Raw genomic sequence first — 18,231 nt, forward strand, 5'->3', positions numbered from 1 at the left:
GAGGGTCCTTTACAGATTTGACATCCCTTTTTCCTGGAGCCTGACGGCTAATCTCATCATTGTTAAAAAAATTCAATCACGCTCTGTTTGCACTCTTCTGATAGTTGTCTTGATCCAGATTTTCTTGTTTTTAAAAATATTTTTTAACTATCTCAGGACCAAGGTTTTCATACATTAAACGCTTAAAAACTGCACGTTTTTTTGACGGACTCTTAGGCAACAAAGCTTTTACCTTCTTCACAGCCTTTCCTAGGGTTCTTGGACTTTTGTAAGAGCCAAGATCAGACCCAGAGACTTCAACATTAACATTTTTCTTTCTCAACCTGCAACGACGCTGTCTTTCCCCTATCTTTTTTTTCCCTTTTTAGGAGTAAAAGTTTATTATCACCATGTAAATCTTCTTTTTCCTTAGCTCTGACGGCTCTCTTACGCAACTTATCTTTCTCAAGATGCTCTTGCCACTTAGTTGGATTTTCCTTCTTCTTCGCTCTGCATTTGGCAACACGATCTCTACTCGACATTTTCTGGAAAAAATAAAACAGGTTATATTAGTTTTAAATAACCACTCCAAAACTATAAGTTTAAGACTATAACATAACTAGAAAATGTAACCTCTTTTGTAATCAGTAGGCCTAAGCGGTGATCACATCTGCCCACTTCATCCAGTTGCGGTGTGGGTATGTCCAGTAACTCAGTAACTGGCGAATAGGAATGCCCAATGAAGACAAGTGAAGGTTTAACCTTTACTTTCAGTGAGAGTAACTTGTGCGAGTTGAACTGCTGTCAACAAAATAACTCTTTTGAGTGTGGCTTGAGTGTACTAGTAAAACACAAAGTTCATTCATGATGGTTTCTGCAAAAAAACTACGACCGGTGGCATTCGTTTCCATGAGTGGTACAAGCTGTTTACGGAGAACACAAGTAATCTGTCAATCGGAGAAACAGCTGAACCGGTTGTGATCGAGTCTAACATTAAGGGAATTCCTCAAGCCATTGATGATAGCGATAAATGGTCAATTGTAAAACACAATCGGACAAGGAAGGCAAAAAATAAACTTAACAGGGTGTCAGCCGTCCCCATCGTTGAGACAAAGAACAAATACGGAGAACTAGCGTCGTTTTGAGTCGGAGGATGTCCAAGACACTGGGCGAGTGAAAAGTGTCTCTGGAGTGTGGAGGACGAGCCAGCAAGAGGATGCCATGACTCAATGTTATTAAGTCTAAGAGATGTAAGAAGTCAGGGAATGTGGAGAGCGACGTGAAACGGATGTCTGTCATTAGGGAATCTAATAGTAGCAAAACGACAACGGTGTCGTAATTGTAAGTCAAGTAAGGACCCTGAACTCACGGACAAGCCACCTTAGCCTAAGAAAAAATGTAAATAGTTTAAATAGTAGTAGAGATTCTATACATAATAAGAGTAGTCCCAATGTTGTAAATAATAATAATATGTATACGTCTACCTTGAAAAGTTGCCTGGTTATTGGGGATTCGTTACTAAGGATTTTCAAGTAACCAATGTGTATATAGGGGAGCTACTGTTGATGTAAATCCTGGTGCAAAAATTTTAAACATAAAGAGAAAACTTAAAGATTATGTTCAAGTCCAGCCACCGGTTATTTATATTCATGTCGGCACAAATGATGTGGCTATGGGTTATAATGGTGGGGCTGGATATGATGGTGGTTGTGGCAAGAAAGAGGTTTTGCACAGGATGGCTGAGCTGTTTGTATACTTGTAAGACTGAATTTCCTAATGCTAAGATAATTTTAAATAGCATCTTAAGGCGTCGGGATATCAATGACATAGCTCTAGATTATCTTAACGAGCAGTTGTTTTTGATGTGTGTAACAACTTTAATGTTGAAATTTATTGATCTGTACAATTGTATTCGTAGGCACCACCTTGCTATAGACGGAAGGCACCTAAATAGGAGTGGCAACTTTGAATTGGGCCATATTATGCTCTCCACGTTACTAAAATCTACTTCTAAACGCTCACTTTCCGATTCGGTGGCTCCCATCCTCTCTAGCAATGCCCTGCAGCCCGTTCCTGTCGCTCCTAATTCCTTTTGTGCCTTCCTGTGGGCCCACTACTGGGTTTCCCCGTGATCCTTCACCAGAGATTTCCCGTGAGCCCTCTCCTGTGCGTTTCAATAGCTTCTTCGGGAAACGGGTCGTACGGGGTGATGAAGGCGATCACCTAGACACTCTTAGGCTGGTACATCAAAATGTCCAGGGTATTATGCCTAAACTGGCCCAGATTGAGGTTATGGTGGATTTGCTCTCGCCTCAAATCCTATGTTTCCTCAGAACACTTTTCTGAGAGAATCAGAGATGAATATTTTTGTGTTTTGTCTGGGTTTAGGGTCGTGTCCAGTTATTGTCGGTCCCGTTAAGGGGCGAGGTGGCGTGTGCATCTTGGTTCACGAGGGTCTGAGGCATTGTCATGCTGTTGACGTTTCGAGATTTTGCAAGGAGGGCTCTTGTGAGCTGGCCTGTGTTTCAGTGGATTTAAGCGGTTCTCAATGTTTAGTTATCTCTGTTTACAGACCTCCACATTCAGATTTCAGTAACATTGAATTGTTCTTTAATTCTTTAACTGATTGTCTTAATTCTATTTTGAAAAATCTGGCGTAAGGGTCCTTATTGCTGGTGATTTTAATATTGACATGTGTTTCTGATAATGAAACTGCCAGACAACTGTCTCATCTCATTACTTCTTTTGGGCTTAGAGATACAGTAAAATCGTATACCAGGGAGTTTAATGGGTCTACGTCACTAATTGACAACATCTTTACGAACATCAATCCAAGTGAGCTGGTCACTCAAGTTGTCATAACGGCAGTATCGGACCACCATGCTCAGGTTGGTGATCTCAAGGTTAATGTGTCTCCTATGATAAATACTCCTAAGTTCAAACTCAAACGTCAAATTTCAGATAACAGCATCCATGTTTTAAGACACTTGTTGGCAAATGAAATGTGGGCTAATGTTCTTAGTGCTCAAGATGTGAACTCCAAGTTCTCACTTTTCCTATCTACTTTTTCATATTATTTTAATTTAATTGCTCCCATAAAGAAGGTAAAATACCAGAAAACCAAATCTTTTACGAAGGTGGTGTTCAATAAAGATTTGCTTCAGCTCCAAGAGAAGGTGATCACTATGTATTCTCTGACGAAACACCTTGGTTCTGGACATCCCTTGCGAAAATCTTACCGTGATCTTAAGAAACAGTTTCGGACTAGAGTTCGCTCTGCTAAAGGCTGGGTTGGTTTTATAAACACATCACAAAGGCCAAGAACAAAAACAGGGCCGTTTGGAACATCATTAAGGACATTCAGCCCAACAAAAAGTCCAAGGATTTTACCTGTTACTCCATTAAGAATGAAAGTGGTTCCTTAGTGGTCGATCCGACTGTTATCTCATGTCAGTTTAATTCTTTCTTCACCCAGATGGGCGAACGTCTTGGAGGCGGTTCTTGGAATGTTGACGACCCACAACGAGTGTGTCATGCGATGCGGACAGTTGTACCTTCACTTTTCCTGTGGCCAACAGATGTTCGGGAAGTAATCGCAGTGGTAAAATCCTTAAAGCCCGGCCACACCTCAGGAGCTGATGGGATGTCTTCTAGCCTTCTGAAGGATGTTGCTGAGCAGCTGGCTTGGCCTTTGGCCCACATTGCGAATGCTACCTTCGAAAGTGGTGTATTTCCATGTATTCTAAAGCAAGCAATAGTTAAACCACTACTAAAAAAGGGGAAGCCCATATGACATCGAAAACTATAGGCCCATATCTATCCTATCAACGTTTTCAAAAGTCTTGGAAAAACTGTATCTTGTTCGTTTATTGTCGTTTTTATCGCATAATAATGTCATTTTTGAAAAGCAATTTGGCTTCAGACGTGGCTTCTCGACACTTGATGCCGTTTTTGATTTCATCAATCATGTTTCTATTGCCTTGGATGAACGTCAGCATTCGTTTGGTGTTTTTCTTGGATCTCCGAAAAGCGTTCGATGTTGTCAATCATGGGCTCTTGTTATGCAAACTACAAAACCTTGGAATTAGGGGTGCCGCATTTGACTGGGTGTCTTCATATTTGATGGGGCGTAGCCCAGGTAGTTTGAAATTCCCCTTTGTTGACCACTCTGGTTGCTTGAGTCATCGAGTATCCTCTGTGAAAACAGTTGAAGTCAGGGGTACCCCAAGGCTCTGTCCTTGGCCCAGTCCTTATTCCTATTATTTGTTAATGACATCTCATCTAGTGTGGGCGGAGGAAATCTGTGCTTATTTGCTGACGACACATCTTTCAATATGTCACATAAAAATAGGGAAAACCTGGAATATGATATTTTTGTACAAGGCAGCTGTCTTCTTCAATGGAATGGAAGAAAATCACCTTACTGTGAACACTGCAAAGACGACATTCCTGGATTTTAATATAGAGCACCCATGAATGGTGATAGTGGAAGTTCATCCATTATTTTAGGCGATTCCGTTATTAACTCGTCACAATTTACAAACTTCTTGGGTGTGATTTTGGACTCAAGCCTGAACTTTCACCTTCACATGGACAAGGTGTGTGGGAAATTATGCAGCGGCATATTTTTATTACGTAGACTCTCCAGTTTTTCTAGTACTGAAATTCTTCTGGCTGGCTATTATGGGTGCATTTACCCACATCTTGCTTATGGACTTCCAATATGGGGCTCTGAAAACACAAAGACCCTATACATCTTTCGTTTGCAGAAGAAATCTCTAAGGATTGTATTAGGGCTGGCAAGAAGTCAATCATGCAGGGGTTTTTTCCGTTCAAACAAAATTCTTACATTCCCAAGCCTATACATACTTGAAACCTTAACCTTCTTTAAGAAAAATATGCACATTTTTACCTCTGATTTTCCTACTCATTACAACTTAAGAAACTCCATCTGTATACCTGTACCAAAACACCGTACCTCATTTTTTGAAAACCAGTTATATTTTTTCAGCAATCAAATTATTTAATAGTCTCCCACTGGAAATAAAAGCAGAAACTGTTGTTAGCAAATTTAGAAAAAGACTTAAGTGTTTTTTGATTGATGGAGAGTTTTACTCTGTAAGAAGATTATCTAATGTACAAATAAGATGTTTAGTTATTTTATCTTTTGTTTTTATTATTATTGTAAATTATTGACCATTGTCATGCAATGTTAATTGTTAATTGACAAATAAACACTTTGACTTTGACTTTGACTACTGTTGTTTAGAATCCATTAAAATTACAAATACTGTAGGCTATCTAAGGGTTTTGATATCACCACTCACCCACAACCTTAATATATTGGCATATTTTACTCAAACGAAGTTTAATGTTTAGCACACATTTTTTTAAGGTTGGAAAACACAAGGCACCATGTAAGCCTAGGCTACTGAAATCACTGCAAGGTACAAAAACAAACTTCAAGTAGGCCTATAGGTTTTAAAAGCACACACAAGCTGGTTAAACACTGCCTTTTCCATATCAGACAAGATAGTATCGTGTTTAACAGTACGAGATGTCACGTCTGTAACACTTATTTTTTGTCGAAAATATTTTTATTCATTCACATAAAGACTACCAATTAATTAAAAAAGGTACACGTCCTAACTTTTATAAAATTTCATGTTGATTAACCAACTATTACAATTGGTATTTATAACTTTTAGTAGTTTTTTGTTACGGACGTGACATCAAGAATTGATTTTTGTATTAGTTAAAAAAACCAGCAAAAACTTACCAAATCAAAATGAAAATTTCCCCAGTTGAAGAGAAAACTTCAATCTTCTTGAACATAACCTCAATTTTGTTTGGAGGGGAAACTATTAACAATGTATCAGCTGTCCAAAAAAAACATATGTTTGGTTACATCTAGCCAGTAAGAAAGCTACAACTTCAAAGCTAAAGAAAATGACAAAATAATTTTTTTTTATTGCAAAATATTAATCAGTTCTACTTTTATTAGATGTTTTTGAAAGGCTTTATTAACGGTTATATTAGGAAATTCCAGTAATTAATTTTTATAAACCCTTAGGTGTATGTTTGAAAAGAATGGCTGGTAAATATTTTTAACAATCATACATTATCATACATAAAAAAGTTATCTGAATTATCATTCAACAAAAAAGTTACACTTGTTCCTAAAAAACTAACCACGTCACAGTAGATGTTCAAAATGTTTTCCCCTCATTCAAAATACAAAGCATCCAGCCGTCTTCTCATAGACTGCCGAACTCTTTCGAAGATCCCAGGTGTCTCACGTATCCTTTGAATCCCGTTAACAATCCTTATTCGCAACTCTTCTATGGTATCCACAGGCGAGTCGTAGACAAGCGTCTTTAAATGTCCCCATAAGAAAAAGTCTAGAGGATTGAGGTCAGGTGACCTTGCAGGCCATGCTACTGGGGCTCCTCGACCAATCCATCTGTTTGGATATGGCTTCATTTAAAAATTCTCTTACTTGTAATGTGTAATGAGCTGGAGCTCCATCCTGCATGAACCACATGTTGTTGCGTGTGTATAGTGGCACATCTTCGAGTAACTCATTCAGATTAGTCGTCAAGAAATGTAAATAATATTTTCACCATTGAGCGTATCAGGTAAAAACTAATAAAAATTTTATCACCCAGAATAGCAGCCCATACGTTTATAGAAAAACTGATATTGGTGACGGTTCTCTGAAATAGCACATGGATTTTCAATTGCCCCACATGTAAGTAATTGTGGGTGTTAATGAATAGCCATTCTTGAAAATTTTTGCTTCATCAGTAAAGATAAATGTAATTTAAAAAATGTGGATTTCTGCACCTTTGGATAAGCCATTGGCATAGCTGAACACGAGGAAAGTAATTTCGAGGCAAAGAGCCTGGACCCTTTGATAGTGATAAGAATGCAACTGCTGCTCGTGTAAAATCTTCCAGACAATTGAATTACTAACACCGAAATCCAAGGCTAGTTCTCTAGTACTTCTTCCAGGATGATTCTCTATTTCGTCCAACAATTCGTCCTCCAATTCAGCTGTACACGTTGTACGTGGCCGTCCCTGATCTACCAACTTTTCCAGATTTAAAGGTTCCCGTCTCGCTTAGCCTTCTATGAATGGAAGAAAACATTTTATGAGTCGGTAACTGTCTATGAGGAAAATGTTTCCTGATAGAGTCGTCTAGCCTGACGACTGTTGCAATGTGCAAGACCGTACATTAAATGCATGTCTGCCATTTCACCATTAGTGTACATAATATTCATATTACCTGCCATGATGAATAAGATATTATTAGCTATCAAAAATTAACTTCAACGGCACTCGCACTAACTTGTATTAAAGTACAGATCAACACACGTACTTAATGAGCAATGGAAAAATAGCTGCTTGTAATGTTTATTGAAAATTATTATAAACAATGTTACATTGTTAAAACATATGTTTTAAATAGAAATTATTTTGTTTCTCAAATCAAATATTTTAATAAAACAGCTGTTTTTAATTTCAATATTACATTTGTAGAGAGCTTAACAGATTTTGTCTATTTTTCATGCGTTTTGTATGTAATTAAGGATTATTTTTAAAGTTTGCGTTTGTCTATTATAGACTTATTTTACATCTTTCTCTTCGAAATTAAATTTTCTACAAGTACCGTGAAAAAATATTTTGTGTTTATTGTACATTTAACATAGTAAATCTGCTTCAAACCTAAATGTAACTTGTTTTTCGGGACCAAGTTTCTCGTATTTTGTCACATATCTTAAAAATTACTGTAGCTACAGGTCTGGAAACGGTTTATTTTATTCAATTTTTCAGTTCATTTTACATAAAGTACGCTAAATTGTACATCTTAATTAACAGCCAACAAATACCCGTAGGGCTTTTTCGTTGCAGCAGGGGAACTGAAATTCAGAACGAAATCTTTCACCCTGTATAACTTGGTAACTAAGCATTTTCGGACCTATGTTAATTAGACCTTTTTTTCTTATTTTTGATGTGAGAAATCACGCCCTGACTTATGGGCACCTTTTTTCAGAACACCCTGTATATTGTATTTTTATATTTTTTATATTTTTAATAAAATCAACACACATACAAAAATTACTTTACCACCTCAGAATTTGATGAAATTTGATATGAAGGTTGTTCTCATATAGATTAACAAATTGCCAATTTCCTCCTAAATATTTCAAATAGTTTCAAAGTTACATCTAAGTTCCTTAAAATTCACCTAAAAACAACAACTTAAATATTTTTAAATCACCATAGCTAATAGATGGGAGTGGTGTCATTTAATCAGTTTTGAAAGCTCTTTGTTTTTATGTGTAACACAACATACTTTGTCATATAAAGTAAAAAATTTCAATTCAAAATGTTGATGAATAAAGTTTTCTTTATTAAATTAAAAAATTTCCATAAATAGATAATATTATTTTTGGTAAGTGATTCTCAAAATTTCAAAGTGTAAGGATAATGGGGTAGTACTTGAATAATAATTAAAGAAAACGTTAATTAAGAAAGTTAATTGTAATTGATAAAAACACACCAATAAATTGTAATTGTGATGGTGTTTATCATAATTTAAGTACTAAAAAGATTGTTGTCCCTAAGACCTAATTTAAATGACAACTTAATATAATAATAATAATAAATATCATAATGTAATAAAAAAAGTTCCTCTTTCCTGTGGTAAAACTTTGCTTGTTTTAAGCTTCATTAAAAAAACATCATTTTGATGTAAAAATTAAAAGTTATGCTAAGTAAAAATGTAACTATATTCATACCACAAACACCATGTTTGAATTAATCTCACCCAGTTAAAAATTAAGCAAGACTACTCCCCAGAGAATTTTCCTACTACAAATACAATGTCAACAATGAAAATGAAAAAATCGGTTCATTGAGAGTCATCAGCAACTTTGTCTGCCAAGGAACGGGCCTGACACATAGGTTTTACGGGTAAACCATGTTGGTAGCGAGAAAAATCAACATGGCCTTTGGAAGTTAGCTAACTATAGTGTATTTAAAAATTATTTTACCAATATTAAAATTTATATTCTTCAAACATTTTCCAATAATTTGAATTTTGATATATCTTTGATGATGAAGTAAAAAAAGGAAACAATTACTAACAAATAATTTACTGCATGTTATACTGTGGAAAGATTTAATCTTTGATATTTGTGTACAAGGAAAGTTGCAGCTTAAAGTTACTTTAAACCCACTGAAAAAAACATGTGCTTAGCACATAATGACCATTCATGACTTTATCTGCTTATATAATGCCATTCTTATCAGCTATTTTATATATTTATGAGTCTTATTATTAAAAATACATTCAATAATATTTCTACATTAAAATCAAACCTACATTAACTGTGTTATAGTTTGGTTAAATGTTTAGAATTTTCAAATAGTTTTGATAAAAATCAAAAGTTTCAATTTTAATCAGTCTCAATTTCTGTAGGATTACAATATTTATTCATCATTTTATAACAAGTTTATGTATATAAATAGTGTTTTATTAAAATTATGTATGGTTGTAACAACATCAATAGCTACATAAATTACAACTGTTTATTTTCTTTTACATTTTAAAGCACATTTAATAAGTTTGAAGGATTTAGCTTCCACAGAAAATTGTTTGTGGGCATCCAAGTTGGGTCTTTGTTACTTTTATTTAAAAGCTGTTGTACATATTTATCTTGTTCATTAATGTTAAATTCACTTCTGCTAATCATCAATGCTACAGTCTCTCAATTGAAGTGTTTATTTATACTGCTTTTTAAGCGAGATGATTTTTTCTCTGCTGTACATTCTTTTTAATTGGGCTTGAAACTGTATCAATTTCTTTTTTCAAGGTGTCAGCTGTCTTTTTTTTAACTTAGTTTTCTGTTATAATCAAGTTTTACAAGTTGGAGTAAGCTTGTATATACAACATACAGTATCCATTATATTAAAGTTTCTGGTGATGCAACAAAATCTCTTGTCATTGAAATGTTTAGTTGTTTCTTGTTCTTTCTTTATCAAACATTTTGGTATAGCGATTCCGACACAGTGATATGCAGGAATAAAAGAAATACTATCAATTTTTTTATGTGATAAATGGTCTATATTGTTGTTTCTCTGAGCTCTTTTGTTACATGATCTTTTATAGCTACATACTCTGCCAAAATGTGGCTGAATTTATTAAAATGAATGTTATAATTTGTTTTCCTGGTAAAATTACATGTGACACTCATATTCCAATAGACCATTCTATATGAATTAATTTTATTTTATAATACACTTTATTAGAAAATGTAGGGAGACATCCATTAATTAATAATCAGGAGACTCTGACCTAGATGATTCTTTTAAGTCAGTGCCAATAAAGAAGGTAAAATTAATTCCAGACAAATTTCCTTCCAAAGGGAAAGGAGTTAAAATTTGGACTAGAAGAATCATCTAGATCAGATTTGTAAGTGCTCTGAAGTACTCATTATAATTGTGATAATAATCCATCATAATGAAATTAAGAAAAGTAAAGATCTTTACTAACCCTTTTACTAACCCTTTTCTTACACCCTTTCTTAAATTATTATTTAACTATGAACTTATTAGTTTCCCACTTTGAAATTTTGAGAATCACTTAACAAATTATATAAACTATTTTTAAGAACTTTTTAAATTTAAAAAAATGCACTTTTTGAGAAAATCAAAATCAAAATTTTGACTTTGTTTTTCAAAAAACTTGTAATGACATGGTATGTTGTGTTGTACATCAAAAGAAACAGTATTTAACACTGAGTAAAATGTAAAATGACACCACTACTATCTCCCTAGCTCAATTACGAGAAAAAGTATGATGATTTCAACATAAGTTGGTTGCAGTGTTTTTTGTGGATTTTGAGAAACTTTAGATAGCAGTAATTTTGAAACTATATTTGGGGGAAAATTGGCAATTTTCATAATCTGTATGAGGACTACCTTCATACAAAATTTCATCAAATTATGAGGTAGTCACATGTATGCCCTGTGTGAATTTGATATGGAATGACCCTAGATGGAAATTCTTGACAAGACCTAATTTTGAGAAAACTGAAAGGACTAAAATAGTTGTATAAATATTTATCAGGTGTTAATATTTACTTTTGAGTGTATAGTATCGAAATCAATAAATTATTTATTCATAAAAATATTTAAGATAATATCGTTATATTTTTTTATGTATTAACTGGTCTTGATACTATAAATATTTGACCTAAATTTGGTAGCTGATTCAATCTATTTTTAAGATATTATTTGTTTATACAAAATATAGACATGCAGCACAAATTAAGCACTGAACATCCATGTTTATATAGTGAAACATGAAACATGTCTGTCTTGACCTGAGCCATTATGTGATATACCTTTGTCGAGAGAGTAACGGGACACCCTGTACAAATTAGCTTCTGACGGTCCAAATTTCCCATCATCTAAGTTTTGGATTGTAAGAAAAATCTTGTATTTTTATAGTGACATCTTGTATAGGCAAAATTAATAGTTTAATGATTAATGTACTTCAATGAAGCACCTTTGTAAGGTCACTCTTCTAATAAACATACTGTTCAAAACCAAGGATTAATATTTGCATATTAAACGACAGAAATTTTTAATTATTTATTTTTAGAATCAAATCTGTTACTCTTGCTTTATTCATAGCTCATTTTTTTTAAATAGATTATTTTGTTTCAGAACTTGTAACATAGTCTGAGGCAATCTAGTAGCTTATTTGTTACCTGTTATTCCACGGATATCACATGGTGTGATTATTTAATAGGCCAGTTGTGATCTCTTAGCTTGCAAGCTGAATTATGTAATAAAACATAATGTTCAAAATTATTATTAATATGTAGATTTTGGATTTTATTGTTATTATTTTACTCTATTCTTACATAGTTGGTTTAGTGGTTTGAGTGGTAGGGGCAAATACAAGTTTTTGTTGAAACCTTGTTAGTCTACCCCTAGTTTTGGTGTTAAGGGGCCAATTGTCTGAAATAAAAAATTTCTTATTTTTTGTGGAAAAATGTTTGGTTTAGGGGTATGAGGTCTTATCCGGCATACAAAAAAAGTGTCATAATAACTCACTCATGAGGACTGGCATATCTTATTCTTGGGAAAATAATTTGATTTTTTAAATTTGAATTGAATTTATTTTTGTAACCTTACAAACTGTAATATGACTTTTACTTTAGGAGATCTTGCTTTGTAATAATACAAGGGTAGATACTAGTTTTCCAAAAATAGTTTTTTGAGTAATTTTTCAGACAGATATTACAGGCCCATTTTTAGGAAATTTTTCTTAGGAAATGTCGTTCATACTACAGTTACAGTTAGTACTACAGTTGGTATTTGTGTGTTAAGATTGAAAGTGCCAAATTTGAAACACCTACCTCAAAAATGAAAGAGTTATCTTGTTTATACTGACTGAAAACATGGAAAATAAAAGTGTTGGAAAACTGTAATAAACAAACCCCTCTTCATTGCACTACCAAAGCAAAATTATTGTCAGACTCAAAATAGGCCAGCTCCATACTTTTTGCCTTGTGTTTTATTCTTATATTTAATTTTAAAATTTAAATTGACAGAAATATTTGTGTTCACCAAACTTCGTCCTTGCATTGTGCTTTTTTATGACAGTTTCATGATTAAATCACACTAATCGTAAATAATAATAAAGTAACAAGATGTGTACAAAGTCACTGGCACAAACCAATGATAAAATAATGGGTTATTTGTTTTTGTTTATGTGAATGATGATTTTTATTTTTTATTTATTTATTTATTACATGAACATTAAGAACAGTAATTTGTCAAGTTACAATAAGTAGAATTAAGGAGATGTGTTCATTAATTCCAGGAACTCTTCTATCTTGTACACAGGATTCTTCAACAGGAATTCTTTAAGCAAGCTCTTCAGACTGTTGCCAGTCAGGTTCCGGAGGTGGTCTTGAAGGAGGTTTTTCAGTTTTTGGCCTACGTATGACGGTTTTTTCTCGAAGAGGGCTGTTCTATGTTGGGGTAGGACCAATCTAGAGGCATGGCGTGTGGGGTAGCTGTGAAGGTCCATGTGAGTCTGCAGGTTTAGTGTGTCTGCATAATATGATGATGATGAATGTTGATGATTGGTCAGCTGATAGTTTTCACAGGTCTACCACTTTTAAAAACAAAGAAATTAAATTATTCAGCTTTTACTATGTTCAAATATAGTATGTGGAAGTAGAATTAATGTTGTGTGTGATAAATAAATCACTCAGTGACAGCTCATTCATGAAACTGGCACTGGCAAGGCGGATATAGTTGGGTATAAAAAATAATTATAAAAACACTTGTATAAGAAATATTTATATCATAATTTCATTCATGTATTACTAAGTAACCCAGAATAGAAACTAAAAACAAAAATAATGTTTTTTTAGTTTTTCATTTTTTTTGTTAAATGGGCTACTTTAATTGTTACAAAATGCTTATTAATAAATTGATAGTTATTCTTAGGCTTCCACAAACCACAACTGTAGGCTTCTCTGGTGTTATATCCAGATATGGTCTTAAATCCTGTGTTCACTCTACCAATTGATCAGTTCACTCCTCACATGGTTGCTGTTGCCATTAACGCCGTAATTTGCATAGGAAACCGTCCTTATCCTTCTGGCAATGTGAGATAAAAAACACCTGGATAAAGTAGGTTCTAAAAGGTTGGCTCAAAATACGAGGTGTGATCAAAAAGTTCCAGGACTTTTTATATACTATGGGAATGCAATGTCTCACAGCAATGCGGTTGGCAGCACTGTATTCCCTGACTCAACAGTAACACAGCTGTGTTTACAGATCAATCATAACATCACTGAAAGTAACATTAGCACAGTTTGTTTGAGAGTAGTTTTATAGAGTTTGGCTATTTTTTTGTTTAATGAAAATGAATGTGAAAGAAGAGCAACGTGTTTGTGTGAAGTTTTGTGTGAAACTGAACAAAACGTTTTCTGAAACCTTTTTGATGTTACAAGAGGCTTTTGGTGAAGAATGCCTAAGCCGATCATGCTGCCATCAGTGGTTCAAGAGGTTTAAAGATGGCCGAACACCCACAGACGACGATGCTCGTTCCGGACGCCCTTCAACGTCAATCAATGATGACAATGTTGCTAAAGTGAACGCTCTCGTACGATCAGACCGTCGACTAACAATCCGTGAAATGGCAGAAGAGTGTAACATTTCATTTGGGTCATGTCAGGAAATTTAAACTGAAAAACTTCAAATGCGTCGTGTTGCAGCAAAGTTTGTGCCAAAACTGTTGACTAAAGACCAAAAACAACACCGAATTCATGTTTCTGAGGAACTTCTTCAAAAGGCAAATGACAACGAAAGCTTCTTGCATCATGTCATTACGGGAGACGAGACATGGGTTTTTGGTTACGATGTGGAAACAAAAGCCCAATCATCACAATGGACATCAAAAGGCTCTCCAAGACCCAAGAAAGCACGTCAAGTCAAATCAAATGTGAAGGTCATGCTTACGGTTTTCTTTGACTGTAAAGGTGTCGTCTACTATGAATTCCTTCCACAAGGTCAAACAATCAATCGTTTTGTTTATCTTGAAACCCTCAGAAAATTGCGTAATGCTGTGAGAAGAAAGAGACCTGAGCTGTGGCAAAGTGGTGATTGGGTCCTTCACCATGACAATGCTCCTGTTCACTCTGCATTAGTTATCCGTGACTTTTGTGTAAGAAACGCAATGACTGTCATTCCCCAGCCCCCCTACTCACCTGACCTGGCTCCTGCAGACTTTTTTCTCTTCCCGAAGCTCAAGAGACCCCTGAAAGGACGAAGATTTCAAACAGTTGATGAAATTAAAGAAAAAACGACGGAGCTGCTAAACACCTTTACAAAAGAAGAGTTTTCTGGGGCCTTTGATCAGTGGAAACACCGGTGGGAAAAGTGTGTAGCTTCCCAGGGGAGTACTTTGAAGGAGACAAATTCGGATAACTTGTATGTTGTATGAATAAATATATAAAAATTCAGTCCTGGAACTTTTTGATCACACCTCGTATGTCCCTGTAGATTCCAGCTACAACTACAAGCTCCTCACAAATTTGTTCAGTCTCCAAAATGATTTTTGTCCTGCTATTCTACATTATTCTTTGATAGTAAGCACTGATCTTTCGCTTTTGACAAGTCTAGATACTATATCAATATCCACAGTTAAACACAATCCAAATATTGAGAACAGAACAACTGAAATAGAAAAAGAACAGAATAACTAGCCTGTGACATTTCATGCCCGATAAACAGTGTTACTTTTCGGATTACATCAACCATAAAGTATCCTTCTCGTAACCGTAAGTGATTTCCTGTCACTCCCTCTATTCTCTCGTATCTTCTTTCAACCTGTGTAGCAACAAGTGCTTGAGAAACTTTCCAGTCATTACTGAAAGGTATAAATAAAGGTCAATAGGAAGAGAATTACTTACCAGGTTTTCTTCTTTTTCTTTGATTAGTTTTAAGCGGTAAAATGTCCAAATAGTTAATAATTGAAATAAGAGACACATTGGCATAAGACAGGAAGGAAAGCTAAGACATTGTAGCATAAATCACTTGATTATTAATAAAGATGGTGAGACTGAGAGGTATGGGGAAGATTCAAAACTCATTCATCTAATGTACCAATGGGGAGGAAAACTGGGAACTGGCAGTACAAATTACTTGATTAATAGTTAGTTTTGTGAGAAGATGGTATAGGAGGGAAGGTATTTCAAATTCAATGTATGGTATTGTGAGAGCGAAAGTGGCAGAATAATAAACCATTTATTTAATAATGGAATTATTGAAGTTGACAGTTCTGGGTAGGAAATAGTTCACTACAATTAAAATTGTATGTAAATATAATTGGCTGAGCATTAGCAATGCCTAACGCTCAAAGGAGAAAATATTTAATTGATCTGCATTTTTTGTCTGTCCACACAATGTCTCAAGCGAACTGACTTTTATGATACAATACAATACAATACTAAAGAGTTGAAAGAGCAAGATAATGCACCCATCACTATGACCGTGGTGATTTGTTGTGACAACCCTGAAATCTAGACAACTCGTGTCATCTTGAGGCTCTTTATAATCTCAAGATGTCCTTAGGAGCTAAAAATCCCACTTCCACAGGTTTCAGAAATTCCCTGTGCACGTGTCTCCACCTGATCAGGCAATCACTTCATAGTCACAAATTATGTGTACAGCAGTCTCCTTGGATTCTAACCTCATTTCTACATTGATATGCTTGAGAGGGGAGGTAAAATGGGATGATTTCTTTCCCCGAATAATATCGATGAAACAAAAGAACATTAACAATTAAGAGTAACATTTTTTAGTAACACTGTAGTAATATTTTAATATTAAATGTTGGGTAAAATGCTATATTTTTAGAAAATTGGTTGTTAAGTGGTAGAATATCGGAAATAGGAAATTATCAAAGACAAGTGAGTCTTCTCCTAAACTGATTCAATGCTTATTTATTTATAATTAGGCTTGACCATGTTGCAGTGGAACCATGTGAACCACCATGCCCGCCTATGCCCAATGCCAACGAGATGATGAACGCACATCCAGCCAGTGCCAGTACAAGTGGTGCATCCACCTCCAGTAGCAGTGGTGCCAGCTCTCCTTCGGCTCCTCCGCCTTGTCACCATCCCCCATATGACTTACGTCGCAAGTCACCGCCCTACCCCTCCACTAGCTCTCCCCCTGCCAGCTACACCCATGCTTACACCATGCTGCCCGCACGCAAACGTCCCCGTCGCAGTTGTTCGGCTACCAGTGAAAGTAAGAATTAAGAATATAGAGTACATTAAGCAAAATGAAAAAAATACAACAAAATTTAAAATGTCTCTTGCATAATTGGTAATTTCAAACCAATATATTCAGAGCCATGAAGCCAAATATTTTGTAAAAATGCATTTGATTTCTTTATATGATCTATTACAAAGATTGCTTATGGACCATAATTGGTCATGTTTCTTTCTTAATTTTTCTTAAAATTTTATTTAATAAAAATATTTGTTTAAAATGTATGTAAAAATCTGGATTTATAAGAATCATTATAAATAATTCTTTCAGCTGTTTAGTTATCAAATCAGCTTAGGGCTTTGCCATGGATGTGGGAACACTGTCATAGCCACCAATTGACTGTTGGTAAAAAGCCTTTATATGGACTTTGTCAGAATTAATTTGAAAAAGGAACAAGGTAGCTGGGAATGATATTTTTATGGTTGTAAAATATTCAATAGATTAAGCTACATAAGCTGAAGAGATCCTGAAACTGTGATGAAAAATTGTTGAAATTTATTTGCAAATTCGTATGAGTTTCAAATGAGTCCCCATTTTTTCCAACAATGGTCATTTTCCCTTCTGTTTCCCTACCTTTCCTGTTTCTTTATTAACCGCTTCCTTTATAGCCCTTGATTTTTTACTCCCACACAAGATAAAAAAAATCTTCATTTGCCTATCTATTCACTGTGTTTATGACTCGTTAAAATTTTACATTATCTTTTGTGATGAGCTTTCATTAAAGGGCAATTCCCAAATGTTTATTATGGACATAGGAATAGTATACTAATTGTAAAAGTAGGAGTAATTTGTAAAAAGTGAGTAAAAATCAATATAAATGCCCTGAAATTGATTATATGTTACTGGAATTGTAGAAACCTTTTTTAAAGAGGCTCTTACAAAACAATTAAAAAAAAGGCTTGCCAATAGTCACAAATAACTGCCACAAGGAGGGTTATTACAATCAGGTACACTTAAAACTTCTGTTTGTCACAGATTCTCTTCTAAGAAATATATATATATATTTCTTGTGTGCGTGTGTATGTCACTGAACTCCACTTTGAACGGCTGGACCAATTTTCATGACACTTTGTGTGTGTCTTCAGGTGGATTCGAGAATGGTTTAGATTTACGATTTGGTCCAATTTAAATTGTTTATTTTTTTATTTATAAATTAAATTGTTGTTGATTTTGGAATGTTTTACATTGGATCCAGCATACTGCGCTATGACACGTAATACAAAGTTAACTGATTCTTAACATCTGTTAATACTTTCAGCTGAAGTTCATCAAAGAGGCAGAAACATTTGTTTACATTTAAAATATAGAAAACTATTATTGTAAAGGGTTTGATCAATCATGTAATACAGATTGCAAAGACGAAGTTATTACCTAAT

General features: G+C 34.6%; 1 protein-coding gene across 1 annotated transcript in view; it reads left to right on the plus strand.

Moving 5' to 3' along the window:
• LOC124352940 (F-box only protein 11) overlaps positions 1-18,231 on the plus strand; it is a 72,678-nt gene that overhangs the window by 4,966 nt on the left and 49,481 nt on the right. The window contains exon 2 of the mRNA XM_046802680.1: positions 16,553-16,831. Coding sequence (XP_046658636.1) covers positions 16,553-16,831 — 279 coding nt within the window. The remainder of the gene's footprint in view (positions 1-16,552; positions 16,832-18,231) is intronic.

Source organism: Homalodisca vitripennis, chromosome 1, assembly GCF_021130785.1.
Source record: "Homalodisca vitripennis isolate AUS2020 chromosome 1, UT_GWSS_2.1, whole genome shotgun sequence".
NCBI classification, from domain to species: domain Eukaryota; kingdom Metazoa; phylum Arthropoda; class Insecta; order Hemiptera; family Cicadellidae; genus Homalodisca; species Homalodisca vitripennis.